At 45.6% G+C, this 16324-nt stretch overlaps 1 protein-coding gene and 1 long non-coding RNA gene across 3 annotated transcripts in view; one reads left to right on the top strand and one right to left on the bottom strand.

The window, feature by feature from the left end:
• Positions 1-3988: 3988 nt before the first annotated feature.
• LOC141407969 (uncharacterized) lies at positions 3989-4532 on the bottom strand. Its single transcript, XR_012419714.1, has 2 exons — positions 4424-4532; positions 3989-4321 (listed from the first exon to the last, which is right to left on the bottom strand). It is a non-coding gene; the product is annotated as an uncharacterized lncRNA (long non-coding RNA).
• Positions 4533-5871: 1339 nt separating this feature from the next.
• VWF (von Willebrand factor) overlaps positions 5872-16324 on the top strand; it is a 184290-nt gene continuing 173837 nt past the window's right edge. Inside the window, exons 1-2 of one of the 2 annotated variants that reach the window (XM_065523605.2) lie at positions 5872-6544; positions 14053-14211. Coding sequence is in view for 1 of the 2 variants with exons in the window: in XM_005569887.5 (XP_005569944.3) it covers positions 6512-6544 (33 nt within the window). In the remaining variant the exon portion in view is untranslated. The remainder of the gene's footprint in view (positions 6545-14052; positions 14212-16324) is intronic. The other variant, XM_005569887.5, reaches the window with a different exon arrangement.

Below are 16324 nucleotides of genomic sequence, written 5' to 3'. Positions count from 1 at the left end.
GTAGTGTGGGTAGGTCCTCTCTATTCTGATGATTGTGAAGGAAGTGAGCATGCTATTCTTGCACAAGATGTTTGTCTTTAGAAGAGAGGAAGCAGAGGAGGACAGCTTCCTCTCCACTGGGGGCTAGAACTCTATGTGAGCTGGTTGTCTGGCCTGAGAAATACTGCTGCGTTTATTTATTTGGCGCATACTGCCAAGGAAGTTCTCTTTCCTGCAGAATCTACATAAGAGAGATGCTAAAATACACAAAGAAAAGGCAAAGATGAGGCCTCCTAGAAAACCTTTCCTCCCCTGAGGTTCTTTTGCTTTGGTGCTAGTTACCTGGAGAACTTACTCCTCAGACAGGCAGAGGTCAACTTACCCATCCCCCTGCCTCTGAGCAGCCCTGCCCCATGCACCCCCGGAGGTCACACACCCTTCCCGTTTGTACTTAGTGCTGTTTACATCAGCCCAAGTTCTAATGGCCCTCATACTGTGGCCCTCAGGGATCCTTCTTCCCTGAGCCTCACAGCACTAATTGTCCTCTCAATTATTTGGCAAAGTTGCCTTGGGACACCCTCCACAAGGGCAGGGGAGCCGGTTGTGTGGCATGATATCTCTGCCTATATTAGTTTTCTATTGCTGCAGTGACAGATGACCCCAAGTCCAGTGGCCTAAAACAACACAAATTTATCTTACAATATGTAATTGTAAGAAGCTCGAATTGGGTCAAAATCAAGGTGTTGGAAGAGCTGTATTCCTTCTGTGGGTTCTGCGGGAGAACCTGTTCTTCACCTCTATCCACTTCCAGGGGCACACATTCCTTGCCTCGTGGCCCTGCGTTGCATGACCTTTGCTCGCATCATCACATCTCCTTCCCTGATGCTGACCCTGCTGCTCCTCTTATAAAGATTCTTGTGATTATGTCGGGTCCACCAGGATACTCTGGGATAAGCCAGGATAATCTCCCTATCTCAAGACCCTTAACTTGGTCACACCTGCAAAGCCCCTTTTGCCATGTAAGGTAGCATTCAGAGGTTTGAGATGGGATGTAGATATCTTTGGCCGTTATTTTGCTACCATAATGTGTCATGTGGTTGGCTGTATCTGCTATTCTCTTGTCAAGCCCATGGTGTCCTCCAGGCCCTTGTCGTCCCTCTCCGGGAAGGCTCCGTCAACCACTGACGGATCTCCCTTTCTCCATCTGACCTCTCGCAACACATGCCACTGCTGCCAGAGGGCCTCATCTGGTGTCACAGGGTGAACACAAACCCCTACACTGGTTCAAGGTCCCTGAGGACTTGCCTCTTATTCCTGTCTCTGGTCTCTTCTGTGAGTCTCCTTTATAGGCTGTAACAACTGGCTTATTCACCTACTTACTGATTGAACGTGTCCGGAGCTTGCCGGCTTCTAAGCTTTTACTTACTTCCTTGCAGCTGATGTGCCCTTTGCCTTTATTTCCGCCTGGCAAAATCCTACTCAGCAAATGGGTAGTGAAACTATTGCAACCATTGTAAACCATTGCAATTTTTCAGGGGGGCTGTTTGGCCTTATTGTCAAAGGCCTTACTTAACCTGTGGATGGTGGCTGACCCAGTGCTCTACATACAGGATTTCATTCTGTGGGAGTAATGCTGAGGGCTGTGCATGGATATAGCTTCAGAGATGTTCACTGCAGCATTGTTAATTAAAAAAAAAAGTAGCACTAACCTAAATCAATATTCTATAATATGGAACTATTTACATAAATTGTAGAATATCAGCAAGTGAACTTTTATACAGTGAACAAAAGCAACAAAATACAAAAGTATCAAAGAATTGAAAGGTATTTATGATATATTCAAAACAGAAAAGATTACAAAACCCTCTATACAGGAAAATTTTATTTAAAAACTATAGGCTGGGAGTGGTGGCTCACGCCTGTAATCCCAGCACTTTGGCAGGCTGAGGCGGGCAGATCATGAGGTCAGGAGATCGAGACCATCCTGGCTAACATGGTGAAACCCTGTCTCTACTAAAAATGCAAAAAATTAGCTGAGTGTGGTGGTGGGCACCTGTAGTCCCAGCCACTTGGGAGGCTGAGGCAGAATGGCATGAACCCATGAGGTGGAGCTTGCAGTGAGCCAAGATCACGCCACTGCACTCCAGCCTGGGCAACAGAGTGAAACTCTATCTCAAAAAAAAAAAAAAAAAAAATTAGCCGGGTATGGTGGCGCGTGCCTGTAATCCCAGCTACTTGGGAGGCTGAGGCAGGAGAATCTCTTGAACCCGGGAGGTGGAGGTTGCAGTGAGCTGAGATGGCGCCACTGCACTGCAGCCTGGGCAACAGAGCAAGACTCTGTCTCAAAAAAAAAAAAATAAAAATTATATTGCAAATATGTGTTTTAATCACATATTTTAAATTTTTACCTTTTTTTAATTGATTGATTTTGGGAGAGGTCTTCCTGTCACCCAGGCTGGGGATGGAGTTCAGTGGTGGGATCACGGCTCACTGCAACCTCAACCTCCCAGTTTCAAGCGATCCTCCCAGCTCAACCTCTTGAGTACCTGGGACTAAAGGGATGCACCACCATGCCTGGTGTATTTTTAATTTTTTTGTAGAGATGGGGGTCTTGCTACATTGCCCAGGTTGGTCACAAACTTCTGGGTTCAAGCGATCTTCCTGCCTTGGCCTCCCAATGTGCTGGGATTACAGGCATGAGCCACTGCACCTGGTGGCATATACATTTCTTACAAATGAAAAGTAATATGCTCAACTTTTTTTTTTTTTTAAGATGAATTTTTGCTCATATCGCCCAGACTGGAGTGTGATGGCACGATATCGGCTCACTGCAACCTCTGCCTCCTGGATTCAAGCATTTCTCCTGCCTCAGCCTCCTGAGTAGCCAGGATTACAGGCGTGTGCCACCATGCCCAGCTAATTTTTGTATTTTTAGTAGAGATGGGGTTTCATCATGTTGGCCAGGCTGGTCTCGAACTCCTGACCTAAGGTGATCCACCCGCCTCAGCCTCCCAAAGTGCTCGGATTACAGGCGTGAGCCACCGCACCTGGCCTCGACTATTGATGGTGTTTTTTTTTTTATTTTTTGTAAAGTGGGCTTTTGAGTGATTTTTATTTGTCCATATTTTCTGTTTTTTTGTAATGATCACGTCACGTTTATAATAATAAAAAAGTAATTAAGATTATTAAAAAAACTCTACCCACCCTACTCAGGCCAAACCCCTTCCTGAAGCCTTCAGTGTTGATCATCCTGGATGAACTGAGTTCTCTCTCCTCTGACCCCCTAGCGTTGTGTGTACAGCTCTTGCTCAATGTACCCTCTATTTTTATTTCATAGACTGCTACAGGGAGACTTCTAGGTATAGAGTTCTACCTCTGTGGTGTAAGGGCCCAGGGCTCCTTTTTGCCCTTGGGGTGCTCCCTGGAGTGGGAATGCCCCCTCCGGTACACCACCTCCTGCTGTAGGAAGCTCCAGTGCAAGGCGGGGGGGTGTGGCTTAGTGAGGACCTGCGGGGTTCCAGCTTGGAGCCAGGTGAACGGATTGGGAGGGTTCCTTCTGCTAAGGGTCCTGCCTCAGGCCTGGAGGTGGGTGTGGTCTGGGAAGGCAGTGTGCTTTCCAAATTCCATTCCTATTTTCATTGAACTAGTAATCTGATGGGAAGATAAGGCAGTAACACATGCCACATTTGTAAAAAATACAAACATTTTCCAAAGATATCTTGTGAGTCCCTGCCAAATGAATGGCATGACATAAGAGGAGGGAAGAAGTCACCATGGGTCACAGAAGAGTTGAAGTGCTCCGGGCACTTGGGAGCATCAGGCCAGTGCTCTCAGGCCCCCAGACTGCATGAAAATGTAGCTCAGATACGCTCACGGAGCTTAGGGCTGTTGGCTAATGGGTACAGCTTTAATTTCAAATAGTAACCTTTTAGTCATTAAAAAACCTTATTTGTATAATTTCAGGAAAACTAGCACACTCCATGAAAATACCGTCAGAAAAACTTCCTTAGATGATTTTCATATTTATTAATTAATCAGTTGCATAATATATAAAATATTGATTACAATTACTAGGCTTAAACTGTCAAATGTAAAATTTGATGGCTTGGCCTCTGACTTCCAGTTTTCCGGAGAAAATAGTACTTGCGATGACTGCGATTCTCGGTGTGCAGAGTGGTGGAAGGGGTTGGAGAGTCGGTCACTCTGCAGCCTGTGCCCGCGGCCTCGGTGCCTCCCTGCAGCGGCCGTGCACTCCTCTGCCACCGTGGGTTTATGCAGCTTTCTTCCTAGGAGATCAGGAGTCCTTGGGGGCAGGATTCCAACCGCATTCATCTCTGTTCCCCTGTATTCAGAGAAAGTAATCTTAACATTCCAGCCAAGTGTGTTACACTCTGATAAAATAGACACTTGAGTGCTATTTAGAAATAGTGCCAGAGTGTCATACGAGTTACGGGCGCAGAATACTACATGGCAATGGGACCCCAGTCTGGTGTCCCTGCCACCTTGCAGAGCCATGCTGTGACTTTCACTGCAATTTCCCCAACCACAGTGACGAGAGCTGTCTTTTGTGCTGATGATGGAGAGCAGGCAACAACTTCCTCGGGTACTCAGCAATTTTTTAAAATCAGCAGTTTCAGTTCTGTAACTACATTTTAATATTATATGCTAATTAACCCACATCATTGTTCTATTAGCCGGGAGTTCAACAAACATTTATGGAGGACTTACCATGTGCTATGCTCCAGACAGAGCACTTTGGAAGATACAGAGATGAGTAAGGCAAGGTCTTGTTCTAGGGAGAGCTCAGACTGGAGGAGAAAGACAAACAGAAAAATGCATGAAAAGGCCGGGAGCGGTGGCTCACGCCCGTAATCCCAGCACTTTGGGAGGCCGAGGCGGGCAGATCATGAGGTCAGAAGATCGAGACCATCCTGGCTAACACGGTGAAACTTCATCTCTACTAAAAATACAAAAACAAAAAATTAGCTGGGCGTGGTGGCAGGCGCCTGTAGTCCCAGCTACTCGGGAGGCTGAGGTGAGAGAATGGCGTGAACCCAGGAGGTAGAGCTTGCAGTGAGCCAAGATTGGGCCACTTCACTCTAGCCTGGGCGACAGAGCAAGACTTCATCTCAAAAATTAAAAAAAAAAAAAAAGAAAAAAGAAAAATGCACGAAAAGATGAGAGGGCCACAGAGACACCCAGAAGTGATTTAAAGGCAAGAAAAGGCGGGGTGGTGAAGGGAGGAAGGAAAGAAGAAAAGGCTTAGGAAGAGTTACAGGTATAGTGGAGAAAACACAGACTTTGCAATCAGGTAGATTCAGATGCTGGCTGCCTTTGGTAGCAGTGTGATCCTAGGCAAGGCCCTTACCCTGTCTGAGCCTCAGTATCCTCCGATGGGCGCCGCCCCCTGCTCCGTGGCGCCTGGTCCCATCGACCGCCCAAGGGCTGAGAAGTGCAGGGGCTGCTCCGGACTGGCTGGCAGCTCCACCTGCAGCCCCAGGGCGGGATCCACTAGGTGAAGCCAGCTGGGCTTCTGAATCTAGTGGGGACTTGGAGAACATTTAGGTCTAGCTAAGGGATTGTAATCAGCACCCTGTGTCTAGCTCAGTGTTTGTAAATACACCAATCAGTACTCTGTATCTAGCTAACCTAGTGAGGACCCGGAGAACTTTTCGGTCTAGCGCTCTGTGTCTAGCTAAAGGATTGTAAACGCACCAATTAGCACTCTGTGTCTAGCTCAGGGATTGTAAACGCACCAATCAGCACTCTGTCAAAATGGGCCAATCAGCTCTCTGTAAAGTAGACCAATCAGCTCTCTGTGAAACGGACCAATCAGCAGGATGTGGGTGGAGCCAGATAAGGGAATAAAAGCAGGCTGCAGGCGGCAACTTGAGGTAACCTGCTCTGGTCCTTTTTTGTCAACGCGGAGGGTTTGTTATTTTTGCTCTTTTCTGGGGGTTTTTTTTTTTTTTTTTTTTTTTTTTTTTTTTCCCTCTTCTCTTCTTCTTCTCCCTCTTCTCTGATGCTCACTGTTTGGATCTACGCTGCCTTTTTGAGCTATAACACTTACTGCGTATAGGTCTGCTGCTTTACTCCTGAAACCAGCGAGACCACGAACCCACAGGGAAGAACAAACAACTCCAGACATAGCTGATTTTGAAAGCTGTGAAACTTACCGTGAAAGTCTGCAGCTTCACTCCTGTGGGCGAGACCATGAACCCACCAGAATAAGCTCCAGACCCATCTGAACGCCTGAAGGAACCAACTCTGGACTGCCTTTAAGAACTGTAACACCGCGAGGGTCTGCAGCTTCAGTTTTGAAGTCGGGCAGACCAAGAACCCGCCAATTTTGGAGACATGCTGATTGATGGGAGGTTGGAGAAGAAAAACGGCTCATTGAAAGGGAAGGAGACAGGCTGCTGGGGCTCCTCCTTGCCCTGGGGCCTTCCTTCTGTGGTGTCCCCGCACCTGGGCTGCTCCTGTCTGGCCTCTGGTGCCTTGGTGCTCATGATGGAGCTGAAGCAGAGCTTGCATGCCATGCCAGAGGAAAGTCGCTGCGCTGCTGGTGAGTAGAGGAGTCACAACGGGGTTGGGAAGAAGGAAGCAGCAAGTGGGATGGGGTGAATATTTCAGGCCCTTGACTGTTTCCCGAGCACCCGCTAAACCCCTGGGTTCTTTTGTTACCCTGACTATGAATATGTAGTTAAAGATGGCAAGATCATCCAAGATCATTAGATCCTTAGGCCAGGCACGGTGGCTCACGCCTGTAATCCAAGCACTTTGGGAGGCCGAGGTGGGCGGACCATTTGAGGTCAGGAGTTCAAGACCAGCTTGGTCAACGTGGTTAAAACCCAGTCTTTATTAAAAAGTACAAAAATTAGCTGGGTGTGGTGGCACATGCCTGTAATCCTAGCTACCTGGGAGGCTGAGGCAGGAGAATCACTTGAACCCAGGAGGTGATTTGCACTGAGCAGAGATAGTGCTATAGCACTCCAGGCTGGATGGAGCGAGAGGCCATCTCAAAAAAAAAAAAAAAAAAAAGGTGGTAATTTTTAAAGTGGGCTAGGCGTGGTGGCTCACACGTGTAGTGATTTTTAAAGTGGGCCAGGCGTGGTGGCTCACACCTGTAGTGATTTTTGATTAAAGTGGGCCGGGCATGGTGGCTCACACGTGTAGTGATTTTTAATTAAAGTGGGCCGGGCGTAGTGGCTCACATGTGTAGTGATTTTTAATTAAAGTGGGCCGGGCGTGGTGGCTCACACGTGTAGTGATTTTTAATTAAAGTGGGCCGGGCGTAGTGGCTCTCATGTGTAGTGATTTTTAATTAAAGTGGGCCGGGCGTGGTGGCTCACACGTGTAGTGATTCTTAATTAAAGTGGGCCGGGCGTGGTGGCTCTCATGTGTAGTGATTTTTAATTAAAGTGGGCCGGGCGTGGTGGCTCACACGTGTAGTGATTTTTAAAGTGGGCCAGGCGTGGTGGCTCACACCTGTAGTGATTTTTGATTAAAGTGGGCCGGGCGTGGGGCTCACACGTGTAGTGATTTTTAATTAAAGTGGGCCGGGCATGGTGGCTCTCGTGTAGTGACTTTTAATTAAAGTGGGCCGGGCGTGGTGGCGCTCACGTGTAGTGATTTTTAATTAAAGTGGGCTGGGCATGGTGGCTCTCACGTGTAGTGATTTTTAAAGTGGGCCAGGCGTGGTGGCTCACACCTGTAGTGATTTTTGATTAAAGTGGGCCGGGCATGGTGGCTCTCACGTGTAGTGATTTTTAAAGTGGGCCAGGCGTGGTGGCTCACACCTGTAGTGATTTTTGATTAAAGTGGGCCGGGCGTAGTGGCTCTCATGTGTAGTGATTTTTAAAGTGGGCCGGGCGTGGTGGCTCACACGTGTAGTGATTTTTAATTAAAGTGGGCCGGGCGTAGTGGCTCTCATGTGTAGTGATTTTTAATTAAAGTGGGCCGGGCGTGGTGGCTCACACGTGTAGTGATTTTTAATTAAAGTGGGCCGGGCGTGGTGGCTCACACGTGTAGTGATTTTTAAAGTGGGCCAGGCGTGGTGGCTCACACCTGTAGTGATTTTTGATTAAAGTGGGCCGGGCGTGGTGGCTCACACGTGTAGTGATTTTTAATTAAAGTGGGCCGGGCATGGTGGCTCTCACGTGTAGTGATTTTTAATTAAAGTGGGCTGGGCATGGTGGCGCTCACGTGTAGTGATTTTTAAAGTGGGCCGGGCGTGGTGGCTCACACGTGTAGTGATTTTTAAAGTGGGCCGGGCGTGGTGGCTCACACGTGTAGTGATTTTTAACTACAGTGGGCCGGGCGTGGTGGCTTACACCTGTAATCCCAGCACTTTCGGAGGCTGAGGCAGGTGGATCACTTGAGGTCAGGAGTTTGAGACCAGCCTGGTTAACGTGGTGAAACCCCATCTCTACTAAAAATATGGAATTTTAGTTGAGTTTGGTGGTGGGCGCCCGTAATCTCAGCTACTCAGGCTGAGACAGAATCGCTTGAACTCTTGAGGCGAAGGTTACAATGAGCCAAGATGGTGCCATTGCTCTCCAGCCTGGGTGACAGCGAGACTTCATTTCCAAAAAAGCAAAGTGATAGACATTTCTTGCAAATGCAAGTTTGTGGATTGACATTCATATTCTCTACAATTGATTTGAAAATAAATGTTTAAAACTCTTGTAATGTGTAATATCTTTGAAGACTATTTAAGAAACTGGTAAGAATATTGCTGCTGAGAAGGGAACCAGGTGGCTAGAAGGGTAACTGTTGCAGTGTGTCAAGAGCTGTTCCAGTGTTAGTGTGAGTTCCCCAGTTCAGGGCAAACTGGGAGGATTGGTCATTCATCAGGAGGAAGGGAGAGTTGACTTCACTGTGTATCTTTCGTATACTGTTTTCCACTTTTACCTTGCCACCTGCGTTACCTCATCCCCTAGAAAAAGAGTGAGGCCGGACAGGTGGCTCACGCCTATAATTCCAGCACTTAGGCGGCCGAGGCGGGTGGATCACGATGTATGAGATTGAGACCATCCTGGCTAACATGGTGAAACCCAGTCTCTACTAAAACAAAAAATTAGGCATGGTGACAGGCGCCTGTAGTCCCAGCTACTCGGGAGGCTGAGGCTGGAGAATGGTGTGAACCTGGGAGGCCGAGCTTGCAGTGAGGCGAGATCTCACCACTGCACTCCAGCCTGGTGACAGAGTAAGACTCCATCTCAAAAAAAACAAGAGATGATTCCCCAAACGCCTGTACATCAGAAAGAACCAAAAAAGCCCTCATCAATAAATATTAAATGTAACTGAGGAACTGAAAAAAAATTCATATATTAATGTGAGAAAAATAACATTTTAAGTTTTTATAGATCAATATAGATAAGCATCTTAGTTAAAAATGAGCTAAAGACAAAGAAATTCACAAAAGAGATACACATGGGCAATGTTAGAAAATGTTCTTCCAGTAACGTAAGGAATGAGTATTAATATAATAGTTTTTGCCACTTACATTACCAAATCTGTAATAAAAAATAATAATGCTATGGAAGGGTAAATTGGTACAGTTCTTGGGAGGGTGTATAAAAGGCTTAACAATTTTTGTACCCTTTGGGCCATTTGTTTTACTTCTAGGAATTTGTTTCAAGGAAATGGGCAGTGTGTGTGAAGATTTATGTACATGGATGTTGGTCACCCTATTTGTAAGGCAAAGCCAACATTTCCACATCATTTGGCTTCAGAGCTTATCTTTTAAGTGAAACTTTCAACCGCAGAGAAAACTAGAGAGAATAATACAAAAACACCCATGTTCTAGCCAGCTTGCTGCATCTTAACACTTTGCATATTTACTTTATATTTTTGAAATAATTAAAATATTTAGAGAGGTATGGCCCCCTGGGTCCGACTCTCTGGGTTCCATTTTCTCTCTTCCCCAGAGATAACTAGTATCCTGAACAGAGATAACTAGTCTCCTGAATTGAGATAACTAGTATCCTGAACAGAGATAACTAGTCTCCTGAAATGAGAGGTTTATCACTCCACGTGCATGTTTCTTTCACTATAAAACGTATTTTTTGAGACAGTCTCAATCTGTTGCCTAGACTGTTGTGCAGTGGCATGATTACGGCTCAATGCAGCCTCGAACTGCCAGGCTCAAGCGATCCTCTTACCTTAGCCTCTGGAGTAGCTGGGACTAGAGACGTGCGCCACCACACCCGGCTAGTTTTTTGTTTTTTTTTCATAAAGATGGAGTCTCCATATGTTACCCAGGTTGGCTTCAAGCAATCCTCTTGCCTTGGCCTCCGAAAGTGCTGGGATTACAGGTGTGAGTCACCATTCTTGGCCGATTAAACATCTTTGTAAGCAATAATACATAGTTTTATTTTACGTGGTCTTTACTTTTCCATAAATGGTACATATCCCCTGATGCTTGCTTTTGTTTTTTGCTCACCATTATTTTGGGGGTTTTTCCATGTTGATACATGTATACTAGGTTTATTTTTAATTGCTATTTGTTATTTCACCGGATGAACGTACCACAATTTATTCATTAATTCTTCTGTTGAAGTATATTTAGCCTGGTTGTTTACACATCTTTGCAGACACTGCTACAGTAAACATCCTGTGCATACTGGTTGGTGCACATGCATGAAAGTTTCTCTAGGGGATGTGCCTAGGAGTGCAGTTGCAGGGCTATGGGGAGGAGCAGCTTTAAATTTTATAGATATTTCCACAATTTTTCCAAAGTGCTTTACCTCTTGTTCTCAGCAACATGTAGGAATTTCAGGAGCCCCTCATCCTTGCCATTCTGAAAAGTGGATAACTACTTGTGGTTTTATTTAGATTTCCCTGATGACCAGTGGAGTTGAATGGGTTTTGGTGGTGTTTTTTTTTTTTTTTTGTGAGATGGAGTTTTGCTCTTGTTCCCAGGCTGGAGTGCAATGGTACAATGTTGACTCACTGCAACCTCCACCTCCTGGGTTCAAGTGGTTCTCCTGCCTCAGTCTCCCGAGTAGCTGGGACCACAGGTGTGCCACTACTCCTGGTTAATTTTTATATGTTTAGTAGGGGTTTCACCGTGTTGGTCAGGCTGGTCTCGAACTCCTGACCTCGGGTGATCCCACCGCTTCAGCCTTCCAAAGTGCTGGGATTACAGGTTTGAGTCAGCACACCCAACATGGTTTTGGTATGTTTTCTGGCCAACTGCGTTTCCTCCTTTTCTGTGGATTGACTTTCCATATCACACTATTGCCCCTGGGTGGTTTGCCTGTTTCTTTTTCTATTTGTCTTTTTTTTTTTTTTTTTTTGGAGATGAAGTCTCGCTCTGTCGCCCAGGCTGGAGTACAGTGATGTGATCTGGGCTCGCTGCAAGCTCCGCCTCCCGGGTTCATGCCATTCTTCTGCCTCAGCCTCCCGAATAGCTGGGACTACAGACACCACCACACCTGGCTAATTTTTTTTTTTTTTGTATTTTTAGTAGGGAGGGGTTTCACCATGTTAGAATGGTATCTCTTCATTGGGTTTTCTTTTATGTCTTGAGACAAGATTTATGATTTTCTCCATAATGTTATTGGACAGTTTTTTTTTTTTTTTTTTTTTGAGTCTTGCTCTGTTGCCCAGGCATGATCTCGGCTCACTGCAACCTCTGCTGCTCTGGTTCAAACGATTCTCCTGCCTCAGCCTCCCCAGTAGATGGGATTACAGCCATGCGCCACCACATCTGGCTAATTTTTTGTATTTTCAGTAGAGACAGGGTTTCACCGTGTTGGCCAGGCTGGTCCCAAACTCCCGAACTCAAGTGATCCAACTACCTTGGCCTCCCAAAGTGCTGGGATTATAAGTGTGAGCCACCACGCCCAGCCTATTCTTAGGTATCTGCAGTAATTGCTACTTTACTAATAGGGTCACTTCAAAGATTATATTTTATAATTATATAAACATAATTTTTTTGGGGGGACGGAGTCTTGCTCTGTCACCCAGGCTGGAGTGCAGTGGCGCGATCTCGGCTCACTGTAACCACCACCTTCCAGGTTCAAGCGATTCTATCACCTCAGCCTCCCAAGTAGCTGGGATTATAGGTGCTTGCCACCATGCCTGGCTGATTTTTGTATTTTTAGTAGAGACGGGGTTTCGCCATGTTGGCCAGGTTGATCTCAAACTCCTGACCTCGGGTGATCCGCCTGCCTCGGCCTCCCAAAGTGTTGGGATTACAGGCGTGAGCCACCACATCCGGCCAGGAACATAATAAATTTTAAAAAGGAATCTTGTAGCAAACTTCTGAACTCTGATTTTTCTAATTTTTCTGTGTAGACATTCATATCTTCAAATAACTATTTTGCTTTTTCCTAAGCTACATGCCTCATATTTCCACCTCTTCTCTTACTGTGCTGGCCGGGGCATCTGATCCAATATTGACTGGCAGTGATGACATTGAACATGCTTGTCGGTCGGGCGTGGTGGCTCACGCCTGTAATCTCAACACTGGGAGGCTGAGGCGGGCAGGTCACGAGGTCAGGAGATGGAGACCATCCTGGCTAACACGGTGAAACCGTGGTGAAAATCAAATCTTGTCACAAGACATAAAAGAAAACCCAATGAAAAGACACCATTCTGGCTAACACCATTGTACTCCAGCCTGGTGACACAGCGAGACTGTCTCAAAAAAAAAAAAAAAATGCTTGCATGTTCAAGTAACTTTTCTTCGTCAGCCTCCCTGGAAGCTGGGACTACAGGCGTGCGCCGCCATGCCCAGCTAATTTTTGTACTTTTTTTTTTTTTTTTTTTTTTTTGAGACGGAGTCTCACGCTGTTGCCCAGGCTGGAGTGCAGTGGCGCGATCTCGGCTCACTGCAAGCTCCACCTCCCGGGTTCCCGCCATTCTCCTGCCTCAGCCTCCTGAGTAGCTGGGACTACAGGCGCCCGCCACCGCACCCGGCTAATTTTTTGTATTTTTAGTAGAGACGGGGTTTCACTGTGGTCTCGATCTCCTGACCTTGTGATCCGCCCGCCTCGGCCTCCCAAAGTGCTGGGATTACAGGCTTGAGCCACCGCGCCCGGCCAATTTTTGTACTTTTAATAGAGATGGGGTTTCACCATGTTGGCCAGGATGGTCTAAATCTCTTGACCTCATGATCCACAGGCCTCAGCCTCCCAGAGTTCTGGGATTATAGGCATGAGCCACCATGCCTAGCCTTGTTCTGGGTTTTGAAGGGAAAATGGCTTCCGTTTTACCTTAAGGATGAAATATGCTCTGTGTCTCAGGCCAAGGACCTTCCCTTTTATAGATTACTTAAGTGTTTTGTTTACTTGTTTTCCATAAATGGGTGGTGTTGACTTTTACAAAACTGAAAGCTTTCCTGCTTTATAATTTTTCAAAAATAAATTTTAAGCTTATATCATTAAGTATACAAAAATCTATACATTGTTTTCCTGGTGCATTGATCTTTATATCACCTTTTTCTATTTGGTGCTAATGATGACTTTGATCTTAAGGTCCATTGTGTGTGATAGTGCTATAAAACGCTTTTCCTTGGTCATCACTTACGTTTCCTTACCTTATGGTCTTTTGTGTCTTTATATTTTAGGTCTGTCTCTTGAACATTGCTGGATTGCGTGCCTTTTTAACAAATCCAATTTGATAATGTCTCTTTTTATTATTATTGATCTGTTTGAATTTTTTGTGCTGTTGTATTTTATACCATTTGTCTTGCTTTCTCCATTTTTCTCCTAGATCAATCTAGTTTTTAAAAATTTGTTGGTTTTTTTCTGATAGGTTTGGAAGACATATTCAATTCTATTTTTTAGTAGCTTCCTGTAAAATTTTACTATGCAGTGTAGACTTCACAAAGTCTAAAGTGATCACGACCTCTTTCTTCCTTCTGAGCAATACAAGGACCTTAATACGCTTTTACTCCTGTCTTACATGTTGTTGCTATCTGGTATTTTGGTTGTATCTAATTTTTAAAAACTCTTCAACTTATTATTACCGTTGTTATTGTTTTATATAATCACTGCCTGCTCATATTTACCCCCATATTTACTATTTTATTTACCTTTTCTTTTGGCATCTTGTTTCTAGGCTGAATTTTCTTCCTGGCAGAGTGAGGTGCCTCACACCTATAATCCTGAGAGGCCGAGGCAGAAAGATTGTTTGAGCCCAGGAGCTCTAGGAGTTCGAGACCAGCCTTGGTAACATGGCAGAACCCTGTCTCTACCAAAAAATACAAAAATTAGCCAGGTATGGTGGTGCATGCCCATAGTCCCAGCTACTAGGGAGGCTGAGGTGGGAGGATCGCTTGAGCCCAGGTTGAGGCTGCAGTGAGATGTGACTGTCGCTGCACTCCACCCTGGGTGACAGAGACCCTGTCTCAAAAACAACAAAAAAATGTTTCTCCCTGCAGTACTTTCTTTAGTAGTTTTTTCAGAAAGGACTGTTAATGTTAAACCCACTCTTTTTCTGGAAAAAAAAGTCTGTTCCCTCAACTCTGAACAATAATTCATAGGTAGACCAGATGTTACAGTCCCCCTCCCACGGCCCTCTGACCCCAACTCTTCCAGTTTCTTCTAGACTACCAGTGTCTGCCCCTTTGTGCCTGAGGGCCAGAAGTGTTGAGGGCTGAATGCCTCCTGAAGCAGCCCTGGCAATAACTTGACAGGAAGGAATAAGTGTAGAAACTCCCGTTCCCTGACCCAAGACTGAGAAGATTCGGAGGCGTGGACCTTACATTTTCCCAGACTTTCCTCCACAAGGAAGCTTCCTTGTCCACTTGGTGACTGGCGTAATAAACATCTTTTATTGGCTGCTTTTCCTGCCCCATGTCACATTCCCACTTCCCTGCTGATGCTTCCTGCCCTCCCAATTCAATTATCTACACGAAAATACTCAGGGTCTGCTTCTGGGACTTCAAACTAAGATGCTGCATATAGAATTATCCACGAAGGCACTTTTTCTCTCAGCACTTCTTTTTATCTTCCAATTCTGTCATGTTTCTTAATTCCTCCTCTTTTTTTTTTTTTTTATTTTTTATTTTTGGAGATGGAGTCTCACTGTTACCCAGGCTGGAACGCAGTGGTGTGTTCTTGGCTCACTGCAACCTCTGCCTCCTGGGTTCAGGCAATTCTCCTGCCTCAGCCTCTTGAATAGCTGGAATTACAGGCATGTACTACCACACCAGGCTAATAGTTGTATTTTTAGTAGAGATGGGATTTCTACATGTTGGCCAGGCTGGTCTCAACTCCTGACCTCAAGTAATCTGCTGGCCTCAGCTTCCCAAAGTGCTGGGATTACAGGCATGAGCCACCGTGCCTGGCTGCTCCTCCATTTTTTTGTTTCCATATTTCAATAATTCCTTTAGAACCACTTCCCAGCTTTTTTTTTTTTTCTCCAAAAATATCCGGTGTATTTGAGTTTTCAGTTAACTTACTATATAAACTTTTTTTTTTTTTTTTTTTTTTTTGGGACAGGATCTCACTCTATTGGCTAGGCTGGAATGTGTGATTATGGCTCACTGCAGCCTCGACCTCCCGGGCTCAAGGGGTCCTCCCTCCTACCTCAGCCTCCTGAGTAGCTGGGACCCCAGGCATGTACCACCAGGCCCAGCTAATTTTTTATTTTTATTTTTTGTAGAGATGGGGGGTCTCACTGTGTTGCGTAGGCTAGTGTCAAATTCCTGAGCACAGACAATCCTCTTGCCTCCGCCTCCCAAAGTGTTGGGATTATAGGTGTGAGCCTCCACGTCTGGGCTTAAAGTTCTTTTTCAAGTTTTCCTTCTGTTCTTTTTTTTTTTTTCTTTTTTTGACAGAGTGGCTTGGTCACCAGGCTGGAGTGCAGTGGTGCGATCTTGGCTCACTGCAACCTCTGTCTCCCGAGTTCAAGAGATTCTCCTGCCTTAGCCTCCGGAGTAGCTGGGACTACAGGTGCCCGCCACCATGCCCAGCTAATTTTTGTTTTTAGTAGAGATGGGGTTTCACCATGTTGGCCAGGATGGTCTTGATCTATTGACCTCATGATCCGCCTGCTGTGAGCCACTGTACCCTGCCTTAAAAAAAAGTTTATTCTTTGTAAAGACAGGGTCTTCCTGTGTTGCCCAGGCTGGTCTTGAACTCCTGGTCTCAAGCGATTATCCCATCTCAGCCTCCCAAAGTGCCGGAATTAGACATGAACCACCATGCCTAGCCTCTATTATAATTTTAAACACTTAGGTTTTTCTTTTTATCTTTCTCTGATTTTATTATCTGAAATTCTTAGGGATCTAATTCTTGCTCATGGTAGATTGTTTTCTCAAGTGTTGAAAAATTTGTGATTTTGAGTTCATCCTGAAGAGAGCTTTATTTGCATGAGTGTAAAGGAT

This window comes from Macaca fascicularis, chromosome 11 (genome assembly GCF_037993035.2).
Source record: "Macaca fascicularis isolate 582-1 chromosome 11, T2T-MFA8v1.1".
NCBI classification, from domain to species: domain Eukaryota; kingdom Metazoa; phylum Chordata; class Mammalia; order Primates; family Cercopithecidae; genus Macaca; species Macaca fascicularis.
The sequence above is the reverse complement of the archived record's forward strand: the minus strand, read 5'-3'. Positions and strand labels throughout refer to the sequence as shown.